General features: G+C 33.9%; 2 protein-coding genes across 3 annotated transcripts in view; one reads left to right on the plus strand and one right to left on the minus strand.

Annotated features, from left to right (window-relative positions):
- The first annotated feature begins 535 nt into the window (after positions 1 to 535).
- Positions 536 to 3,305, plus strand: LOC105121413 (NAD(P)-linked oxidoreductase superfamily protein). 2 transcript variants are annotated; one of them, XM_011020035.1, is made up of 5 exons: positions 536 to 678; positions 1,078 to 1,253; positions 1,633 to 1,876; positions 2,694 to 2,873; positions 2,964 to 3,305. In XM_011020035.1, the coding sequence occupies exons 1-5, from the start codon at positions 559 to 561 to the stop codon at positions 3,189 to 3,191; spliced, it is 948 nt and encodes a 315-aa protein (XP_011018337.1). In that variant the 5' UTR covers positions 536 to 558; the 3' UTR covers positions 3,192 to 3,305. The 2 variants fall into 2 exon arrangements, with proteins under 2 accessions (XP_011018337.1, XP_011018339.1); XM_011020037.1 differs by having other exon boundaries at positions 1,795 to 1,876.
- Positions 3,306 to 4,805: 1,500 nt separating this feature from the next.
- The window catches only part of LOC105121661 (uncharacterized), an 18,364-nt gene continuing 12,198 nt past the window's right edge, over positions 4,806 to 10,971 (minus strand). Inside the window, exons 6-16 of the mRNA XM_011020391.1 lie at positions 9,514 to 9,688; positions 8,048 to 8,115; positions 7,810 to 7,931; positions 6,652 to 6,690; positions 6,512 to 6,597; positions 6,197 to 6,427; positions 5,960 to 5,995; positions 5,855 to 5,923; positions 5,492 to 5,592; positions 5,332 to 5,384; positions 4,806 to 5,239 (exon numbers count right to left, since the gene is read on the minus strand). Of these exons, the coding sequence (XP_011018693.1) occupies positions 4,806 to 5,239; positions 5,332 to 5,384; positions 5,492 to 5,592; positions 5,855 to 5,923; positions 5,960 to 5,995; positions 6,197 to 6,427; positions 6,512 to 6,597; positions 6,652 to 6,690; positions 7,810 to 7,931; positions 8,048 to 8,115; positions 9,514 to 9,688 (1,414 nt within the window). The remainder of the gene's footprint in view (positions 5,240 to 5,331; positions 5,385 to 5,491; positions 5,593 to 5,854; positions 5,924 to 5,959; positions 5,996 to 6,196; positions 6,428 to 6,511; positions 6,598 to 6,651; positions 6,691 to 7,809; positions 7,932 to 8,047; positions 8,116 to 9,513; positions 9,689 to 10,971) is intronic.

The raw sequence follows: 10,971 nt of genomic DNA on the forward strand, positions 1-10,971 counted from the left end.
GATTTTGTAACTTCTTCCTAATTAAAACAAAAACCTCCTTCAAATAATTAAGTTTACAATATTTTTAAGTTCAGTAGGCTTTGTTGATTTTGAAAAGGTGTTAAAATAAACAACTATAAAAGCTATATGTGTATATATATTTGGTTTTTTTATTTGAGAAAAGGTGTTAAAATAAACAACTATAAAAGCTATATATATATAAAGCATTAGGTTCTGGGAACACCAATAATTTTGAAAGAAAAATGAATAATCACGTCCTACAACGAAATTCAAGGACTTTGATGTTCTTGTTAATTAATTAGTATATATCTTTGTAACGTGCATATTAATCACAAACTAATAGATGCAACAAATAATGTACAGTGCTGTGTAAGTAACATATTTTATTCCTACATATGTAAGCTCTCTCGAATGAGTTGGGATAAATGAAGTCATCATACATAAAGAAATCATATTTCTATCAATGAAGTTGACTTGGGGTGTGTATATATACGGGGGAAGAGGGGTCCAAACTCCCATTGTGAGTTAACGAAGAACAGAAAGAGAGAGGAGATAGAGATGATGAACAACGAAGTGCGTCTGAATTGCGGCATTAACATGCCAGCCCTGGGACTGGGGACTTATTCCTACCCTCATGATAGGCAGACGACAGAGCTGGCCATCGATATGGCACTCAAGGTACATTCCGCGCGCGCGCGCGCATATCCTGTCCCTTTATTCTTTCCTTTCCTGCAGCCTTCAATCTGTTTTTTCTGGCTCTTCCTATCTTTTCATTTCAAGTGCAGTGCATTGTTGCAGTCCATCTCTGATAGCCACAGGAGCACTAATGATTGCACTAAATAAAGCATGGCTGAACCCATTTGATTAGAGCATTAATTTTGGACTTCAATGGCTTAACTACCTCTTCATGCATGCCTACGTATATAGGTTTTGAGTAATTAATTACCCAGATGGACAGTTTGCTTGCATATAAATTCTTCCCAGTATCCATTCAAACACCGGAGTAAAAGCTTTTTGTTCTGGTTGCCAATATTTTTGCGTGAAATATCGAAAACTTGTTGGTTTGTGGCATTGCAGATGGGTTACAGGCATTTTGACACAGCAAAGATTTATGGTTCTGAGCCGGCTGTGGGGCATGCTTTAACAGAAGCGATTATTGATCAAACAGTAGACAGAGAGGGGATTTTTGTTACATCTAAACTGTGGGGGAGTGATCATCATGATCCTGTCTCAGCACTCAGGCAAACTCTGAAGTAAGTAGGAGCACATAGCCATCCTTGAGAGCTGGGTTCCATGCATTAGGTTCTCATCTCCTTTTGACTAGTACCCTATAGTACTTTAATCAAGTGAAGTTCCCATCTTGTTAAATCTTCACTGAAATTGAATTCATTAGGTATATACGCAAATCTAGCTTTAGCTGCATGTGGGTGATGGGACTTTTGGGTCTAATCTATTTTGAACCAAGATCATATCGAATCTCTCATTATATATATATATAGATCTAGCTAGTGCAAACAAAATGTAGAATAACATCATAGGCGGCCTCTAATATTGCAGGGGATCGATGAGGATCTTGAAAATATTCGACTAGGTTCTTTTTGGGTTTTCAAGTGCTTTTGCTTCTTGTTATAGGAACATGAGCATGGAATATTTGGACATGTATCTAGTGCATTGGCCAGTGAAGCTGAAGCCTTGGAATGACTGTGCCGTGCCTCCTGAAGATGACTTTGAGCCGTTAGACCTTGAGTCCACATGGGCCGGCATGGAAAAATGTTTGGACTTGGGATTGTGTAGGTGCATTGGCGTCAGCAATTTCTCCAGCAAGAAGATCCAAAGCTTATTGGATTTTGCCTCAGTACCTCCAGCTGTCAATCAGGTACCCTGTAAAAGAAACGCGTGAGCAGTTTAACTGTCTTGAGCGGCTTTGGAGATTTTCTTTAGCAAACTTATTCTTGGAATTTTGGTGTTAGAAGAAACTAATTAAGTTAATTAATATTCAAATGAGAAACAATTAATTAATTACAATCAGTAGAGAGGACAATTGGGGGGCTTCTTGTTTATTTTAGTTTTTTCTTCACTGAGAAAACCGACGACAAAGAACATCAAAATAATTCAAAACTGGTTTTGTCAAGTTTGTGAGTTAGGTTAAATTATTGAAGTCAAATTTCTTTATATAAAGAAACCGCTGAAATCAACATGTAAAATCATATTTTTTTTTATCATTTATGTATTATTTTTATAGCAATTGAAATTACATTTTTAACAAATTTTAAATTTTTTTATTTAAATTAATTTTTCATATTTTTATATCATTTTGATAATTAATTTTTTATATTTTTATATCATTTTGAATCCTGATATCTAAAATAATATCTAAAAATAAAAAAAATATTATTTTAATATATTTTTAAATAAAAAATACTTTTAAAAACACTACCATACTCTCAATCAATCTACAATTATAAAAAAGCTTATTTATGATTATATGTACAGCTAATTGTGGAAAAATAATAATACTAAAAACAATGTGTGAGGAAAGTCAACTGCAAGAAGCCACGTAAACATAAATGCCCTCCAAACGAGATAAACCATCTCTTCTCTTATTTGATGACCACATAAGGTGTGTTTTCTTTCTTTAATTTCATAGCATAGTAATCCTATGTTTTTTTAATCGAATATTGAATTGAATGCAGGTGGAAATGCATCCAATGTGGAGGCAAAGAACACTAAGAGATTTTTGTGCGGACTACAATATCCATGTAAGTGCTTATTCGCCACTTGGTGGCCCAGGAAATGCATGGGGAACCACCGCCGTGGTTGAAAATCCAATAATACAGTCCATCTCTCGCAAGCACAAGACAACCCCAGCTCAGGTAAAGCCCACAAATCTATCATAATAAATGAATTCTGCTCTCATTCATTATGGGCCTCTGACGACAAGCTTTCGTCATGAATCTTTGAAGGTGGCGTTACAGTGGGGACTGTCAAAGGGATCAAGCATGATAGTGAAGAGTTTTAATCAGAAGAGGTTGAAGGAAAACATGGAGGCCTTGAATGTAAAACTGGATGATCAAGATCTCACTGACATTGAGAAACTGGAGGAATGGAAGATCATGAGAGGAGAATTTCTTGTTAACGATTCAACTAGTCCTTATAAGACAATTGAAGATCTATGGGATGGTGAGATTTGACACACCACCCCACCATGCTTACGCTCCACTACCCTTGTGGCGGCTACTACTATATATGCTAGCATGCCAAGACAGGCATGGCCGTTCCGTTCATATTGCGGCAGATAGTTAATGTAAACTTAGCTAAGAGATCTGTATGCTTTAAGGAATTGTGCATTCTTATTCACCCAAGTATTCAGATTTACTATCCATCGTTATTCTCACAAGTAAAGAAAATCGGTTGCCTGCATGCATATATAGCCTCCAGAGCAATGACCATAGGACCACTGGAATTGAATCTAGAGGGTCGTTTTGCTATCTTACATACCGGTATTTTAGACTTTGCCCAGAAACGGACTTGAGGAACCAGGTTCTGATGCAAATTCGGGGCTGAAACCAATGCATTGACCAAAAGTGCGAAGAACAATGACAAAAGCCATTTCAAAATCATCGACATTATAGATACACCTTGAGCCCCAGGATCCCTATTCCCGTTATGCATGTGCAATGGATTCTTTCTTCATCTACATTTGCATTTGCAGAAATATTTAATGGAGTATCTAAGCTAGCATATAATGCATTGCCCAGATTTTCATGTTGAAAGTAACGATAGACAAGTGCGGAGTTAGGGATTTTTCTTGCTATGAACTATTAAATAAATATATAAATTTTTTCAAGATAAATTATTATTTTATGCACATAAATTTTTAAAATTAACAGTAATGTTTTAATTCAAATATACTATCTAAAATATTAAAAAATAAATTGAAAAGTATATAAAATAAAAGTGAAAATAAAAATAAACTCATTATTGAAGTTATATATTTCAATATTTTGTAAAATATAATTCATCTATAATCAAATTTGAATCAATATTGTAACCATCTCTCAATTAGGATAAAATATCAATTGTAACCATCTCTCAATTAGGATAAAATACCAATCTCATGTCAATTGAAAAATAAAATAATTAATTTTTTTCTCTTTCTCAATTCCTCATTCTTTACCTGATTCTTTCCTAGGTTAGTATTTTATAAGTTGAACTTTGTAAGTTTATAAGGTTATTCTCTCATTTTTTTTTTTGGATTTTTTTTTGTTTTTCCCTTACTTTTTCTCTCTCGCCTTTTTTTTTATTTTTCTATTTTGCTTCTACCACTCGACAACATATAAAAGAAAAGAAAAATTGATTTTTTTTATTTTTTAATAGCAAATAATTATTTTACTCTTAATGAGTAGTTTTGTTTTTATTTGACATTTTTTTTTATTAACACTATCAAACTCTGTTCATCCTAAAATTTTATCCAGATTTTATTTAATATATTTTAATATCTCTCGTAAAATTTTAACTTAATCTGATGGTCAGATTGAAAATTATACCCAATAACATAAAACTGATTAAATTATGATTTTTTATCAAATTTATGAATTTCTTCAAAAATTTTAAAATTTTAAACCAAATTAAAGCATCATATTAAAAGATTCCACATAAATTTTTAGAATTTTTTAATAACTCAATAAAAAATTACAAATTTTTTATATAAAACTAATTAAAATATTAATAAAATCTTAACATGAAGTGGAGCCCACCCAAACCTTTGCATTGCCTCCGCCCTTGATCATAGAGGCACGGCACGTTTATCTAACACACCAGATGAAGAATGTTGACCAAACGGTCAGCGAGACTGTGGCCAAGGCATTGGTCCATAGCATGATCACAGAGCATTCGCTTATCCAACTCCAAACAACTGGCTCATTGTACCTGCCAAATCGGTGCCGAAAGAACAAGTTAGGAGCAAATTCATCCCAAACGTGCATAGACATGGTTGAGCTCTGTGGGGATCTTGTAATAAGGGTATATAATTCATCAATGACAATTAACACACCCACGCTGTTTGCTGGAGGAAGTGCAAACTGGAGGAGAAGAACAAGCTGATATAATGGATCTGAGCGCACCAAGCCAAAATGGATTGCATATTTAATGATAACTACTCCCAAAATCGGCAAAATTATATACCTAATGGCCACTATACTAATAATCACCAAGAGTGGCACCTTCGAGCCTTTCAAACCTGAGAACATCGACAGCGATAATTATTCCATGCTTTCAACAATTCAACTATAGTGATAGAAGGCAAGCCAGTTGGGATTCAAAAACGCTTACCCTTCAGAAGATTTGCTCCCCAAATCAAATTCATGATTGGAATGGCTGCCTTCCTGCAAACATGAAAGAATGCTAGGGAAATTAGTTAGCTGAAAATAAAAGTAAATATTTTTGTTAATTTTCTTGGGAATTTTCATATCATCAAAGACAGGATACTCACCCAACCATGTCTGCAGAGTCTACAACCGCATGAAGAGGAGCGCTATCACCAATTAGTACTTTTCTGAATGGAGGGATGATACCAATCATCAATCCGACAATCTATAAATAGAACAACAAGGGGGATCAATCCTCACATCAACACTGGATCTTAATGTGGCATGTTAGTTATGTTTTGATCTATAAATGTCAAATATTTTAACGTGGCCAGGAAACTAACGTGGGAAAAAAATCTGACTAAAATCTACAAGCTGCTTGCTAATGCCTGTTTCATGGCAATGTTGGAGAGAGAATTTTTTCATGCAAGGGATTTGATCCTATATGTATAGTAACTTCCCAAAATTAGAACTTGCCGTAAGCATACCGCTCCAATAATTGCCGGTGCAAACAATCTCCTTATACTGGGTTTCTTTATGAACTTTAGAAAGCTTCTCTTGATGTTTTCTGGAAATGGCGCCTGTCAAGAAACATTGAAGCTTCTCTTGATGTTTTCTGGAAATGGCACCTGTCAAGAAACATTGATAGGTTAGATGATGATATTTTATTCAATGAAGAAAGAGGAAAGGAAAAAAAAAAATGCCGCCAATGATAAGATCATGTGAAACCTTCAAAGCAAAAATGTGCCCATAATGAACATGAACAATACAAGGAAAGAGAGAAGTGCGTGAATAGAGAAAAGAAGATATTATATTGAGGTTCAAACAACCTTTGCCTTCTCCTGTGACACTGAACAATTAAGCTCCAAGTGCTGACTCTCACCAAGTGAGGGATCTTCTGAAGGAAGTGGGGGCCCTGTGCGACACTTTGCAGATTCATTTTTTTCTTCAGCAGACTCTGCACCCTCCTGTACGACATCTGGTTTGGCTTCATCAGAATCTTTACTTGAATATATACGCACAATATTGTACACATATGACCAGATGTACAAGGATCCAATCTGAAATCAAAGAAAAAACTACAAAGAAGTTTAAGCAATTACAACTTTTGGATGAAATTCAAGTTAGAAAGTGCAATGGCATACTGCCATAGAGAGTGAAACATATGCCATTCCATTGCCGGTACAGACATCGGAAACTCCAAATGGACTGCCTTTTTCTTTGCAGACAGCTAGAACAATTACGAGAAGAACGGAAACTCCAAATGGACTGCCTTTTTCTTTACAGACAGCTAGAACAATTACAAGCATGTTGCCCAGGTTTCCTGTTCACATCAACACCTATCATAAACTAGAATTCAAGAATAAAAGATCAAAATATAATGAAAGCATGGAGCATTGGTTCTTGATATTGGCTCATTGAGACAAATATAGTGCTGCTGCAGCCATCATCGTAGAGCCTGGTTTTTCTTTCATTTACTTGGGCTCACAGTCTGACCCATTTGTGGATGTATGTATATATTCTCACTAACTCCAGGGTTGGTGGATGTGCTGTCCAACAGAACTATTCTTAAACATGTAAATTATTGTGTTATGTGGGTGTTTGATTTCCCTCCCTTCTTATTCTCTTTTATTCCATCGCTCTACACTAGCATCTAGTATGATCTTCCTCTATTAAGGAAAAGCCAGATAAGATGGAAGAAGTGGATTGAAAACTTCTTGACAGATAGGTTTTAGGCGTTATCCAATCAACCCTGTCAAGATTAGTTGCACATGATACTATCAAAAAAAGACCGCTGCGGAGCAAATGGCAGCATGTATAGAAAGTCTTCAACGAATAACAAGGTGTAAGTAACGAGGAAGTTGTTCAATCTAAAAATGACAGAAGGAATTTGACGTGTGATATATAGACACTTATAATTTGATTAGAGCTTCCAAAGTGTTTCATCAGAGCATAAGGTGTGAGATGGATAGCAAGATTGGTTCGCATTCATTTATATTCATTTCATTACCAGGAAGGAGAATGTCTGCCTCTTCTCTAAGGTGGGATGGTCTGCATGTCTTGGAAGGGGAAAAAAGGAGAGCAGGACAGAACAGAGTAGGGAGAATATGCAAAAACTTGCTTGTTTGCTTTGAAGGATGACAAGCCAACGAAGTAGATAACCTCATTGGCATGGGAAGAATATCCGGCAAGAAATCTTAAATAGCAATTACACATTGTGAGAGCAACTTTGATTCGAAGTGAATACGATCAGAACCTGATTAAGTTGATTAAACTACTGATGCTCAATGCCAATGAATAATTAAACTACTGCTTTCTTATTTCAAAAGGTGGATCAACAAATATTTTTTTTGCAAAACTATAATCCAGAAAGGACACCAAAAATTTGTAGATACACACACACATACACACAACTGCCATTAGCCAAAATAATAAAACCTACCGGCAGCACAACATCCCATGATCACTCCTCGAAGACCTTTAGGAGCTTTGGTGATTTTTACAAGTATCCATCCAAGCACCGAGCCAATGACGAAGGTAATGAGAACATTTAGCAGGAACCACCTGCAAAATTCGAAAAAAGTTGGATTTAGGGAAATAGCAGGAAGGGAATACACACACACGCACGCACACCACACCGAAAGAAAATAGGCCCAGGAAATTTGACCAGAGGAACTCACAGCTCAGGCAAGCTTCTTAATGTTGTGTATGTTGCCAAGATGCTGCCAATAAGTGATGTTTCACAGAACTTCAAAACGAATTGATCATTAGACTCAATAATCAACCGTTCATTTCGAACAGTATGAAAATATGTCATGATGCCCCGGGGAAATTCTCTAGCATGCACTGAATCGTTGTCAATGCTATGCTGAGAGTAAGATTATTTTTTCTTTAATATAAAAAAATATTTAGATTTTACTAATATTTTTTTAGTAGAAAAAACAATGTAAGTGGGGATTAAGCCAATGAAATCCGATTATTTTGGCAAACTCCAAACAATTAAAACGATCAATGAAAATATAATTTGACTAAAAAAATTCAAGATAATTTTATTATTTAAATATTGAGATAATAACATACTCAATTAACCTTATTAAACCTGAGTTAACCTATCAAATTCATGATCTAGATCATGAGATTATAATAACACAATATAAAGAAATTTGAAATAAATTATGAATCTTAATTCTCAATAAACTTAATATTGAAGGATAAAATTAAAAAAAATAGAAAAAAAGATATAAAAACGATCAGAGTTAACCTGCCAAACTCACAATCTAATTCGTAAAATCAAGATCAATTAAAATAAATTATATAGTTTATTTCACAATCAACTTGGTATTGAAAAATAATTAAAAAAATAACAAAAAAATAACCAAAGTCAATATGGATTAACTCACAAAACCCATGACTCATATCATGAGACCACGAAAACCTCATAAAAAATAAACTGAAAAAATAGCCCAAGTCAATCCTAGTTAACCTATCAAACAAGTAATTCAGGTCATGAAATTAAATAACCTCATATAAAGTAAAATTAAAACAATATATTATTGAATGATGAAATTAGAAAAATAAATAAATATTAAAAGGGCAATTTAAATTACTAGGCTACTCAAGTTAATTTGTAAAATTCATTAGAGTAGAATAATCTTGTAGAAAGTAAATATAAAAAAATCATAAGATAATCTCATCGAAAACAAAATCAAAACAAATCATAGAACCTATATTTTTAATCAACTAAATGTTAAAAAATAAAATTATAAAAAATAATAATTACAAAAAACTTGAATCAACTGATTAAATCTGTAAGATAATCATGTAAGATAATCATGAGAGTTAGATAACATATAAAAAATAAATAGTAATAAATATAAAACATAATCTTCAATAAATTAAATTTTTTAAAACAAACAAAGGCAAAAATAAAATAAAATAGAATAGTGTTTCGCGAGTTAAAGGACAGTAAAAACACCTGTTCTTCTAGGTTTTTTTGTTAATTAATTGGCTTACATCTAAAGTGATTCATCATATTATGTTGTTGAAATTTTGACTAAAAGTATATATTTATAAATTTCTAAAAATGAAGTTTGTAAATCTTATTCTCTGTTCTGAATCCAAATGCTGCTAATATATTGTTACTGACATTATTCAAATGCTTTCGAGCATCCGCCCCCAAGATATCCACACGCTGGATTGCGAGAAATACTCCGACGGCAGTGATCAGGAGTACATTCAGAACTGGCATGAGTGCAACACTAAACAGATTCCAGAGCCCCATAGCAGCAACCCAAGATTGTCTCAGATTCAATGTTAGCAACCTGCTCAATAAAAAACAAATGAGTTCAGAGCAAAATAAGAGTCTATAAGAATACAACTGAATTTATACACCTCCAATAATAAAAAAAAGGGTTCTCATAAACAACAGCATTTCTGAATTCCCTGCAAAAACCGATAGATCCACTTCCATAAATTTAAGTAATGATTGCATGCGGTGCGTGCAAATTGCTTCAAATAAAAAAGAACTCACGGTGACTGAGGATGCTTTAGAATAGCCAGAGGGCAGAGACTGATGCAATCTATCAGAAGCAGGCGATTAATTTGAAGTTCAGAAAAGGAAGGTAAATCATAAAGAAACCATCAGGAATAATAAAAGTAAAACCAAAATGGAGGAATTAGCTTGCTTCCACAAAGATCCACTTCCACCATCAGAATAAAACTAAAATAAGGTAGACAAACCAGCACACATAGCTAGAAATCATACCGTCGAACTCAGAAAGATCAAAGTGATGAGAAAAAAGAGTAGAATTAGAACAAAACAAGGATGGTTCCTGGCCCGTCAATATAAAAACTCCACTCGTACCAAGCACGCACGCAATGCAGTGGGAGGTATGTGCATGGTTCCCCACTACAATTTCACACGCAAGAAACGCACATCAAAAGGAGATGATGAGACAGCTGAAATGCTTTTGAGATCTAGTGGATCAGCTAGCCTGGAAAAAGGCTTTTGACAGGAAACAATACAAGGGTTGTTCTCAACCCTTAAACTGAAATACAATACAGTTTAACTCTTTCTTCTCTCTTTTAAATATTTTCTTTTTCCCGCAAGGTGGAGTCTATCTCTAAGATTAAGGTTAAAAAGAAAGGTCGGCCGGACGGAGACGTATCCCTAGCAACGATGCACCACCAAATGTTTTGCTTCGTCAGAAACCGCATGGACTGTTGGAGATTGCTTTCTGGCACGTAGATCTTCCATTACTGAAAAGACTGAAAACTATGACAATACTCTTAAATGTTACATTCTGTTTGTGATGTATATTTTTATGTTTTAAAAAATATTTTTTTTAAAATATTTTTTTATTTTAAAATATTTTTTTTATTTTTAGATTATTTTAATATATTAATGTCAAAAATATTTTTTAAAAAATAAAAAAAATATTATTTTAATATTTTTTAAATAAAAAAAAATTTAAAAATCACATTCTTATGTGGCCTTGGTTTTTCAAATAAGATCTTTTTAGTTTTTTTTTTTTACTTGGATAAACCTGCCAAATCCGCAATCAAGTCATGAGATTGGGATAACATAATGGAAAGAAAAAAACTA

Source organism: Populus euphratica, unplaced genomic scaffold, assembly GCF_000495115.2.
Source record: "Populus euphratica unplaced genomic scaffold, PopEup_1.0 scaffold25.1, whole genome shotgun sequence".
Classification (NCBI taxonomy): domain Eukaryota; kingdom Viridiplantae; phylum Streptophyta; class Magnoliopsida; order Malpighiales; family Salicaceae; genus Populus; species Populus euphratica.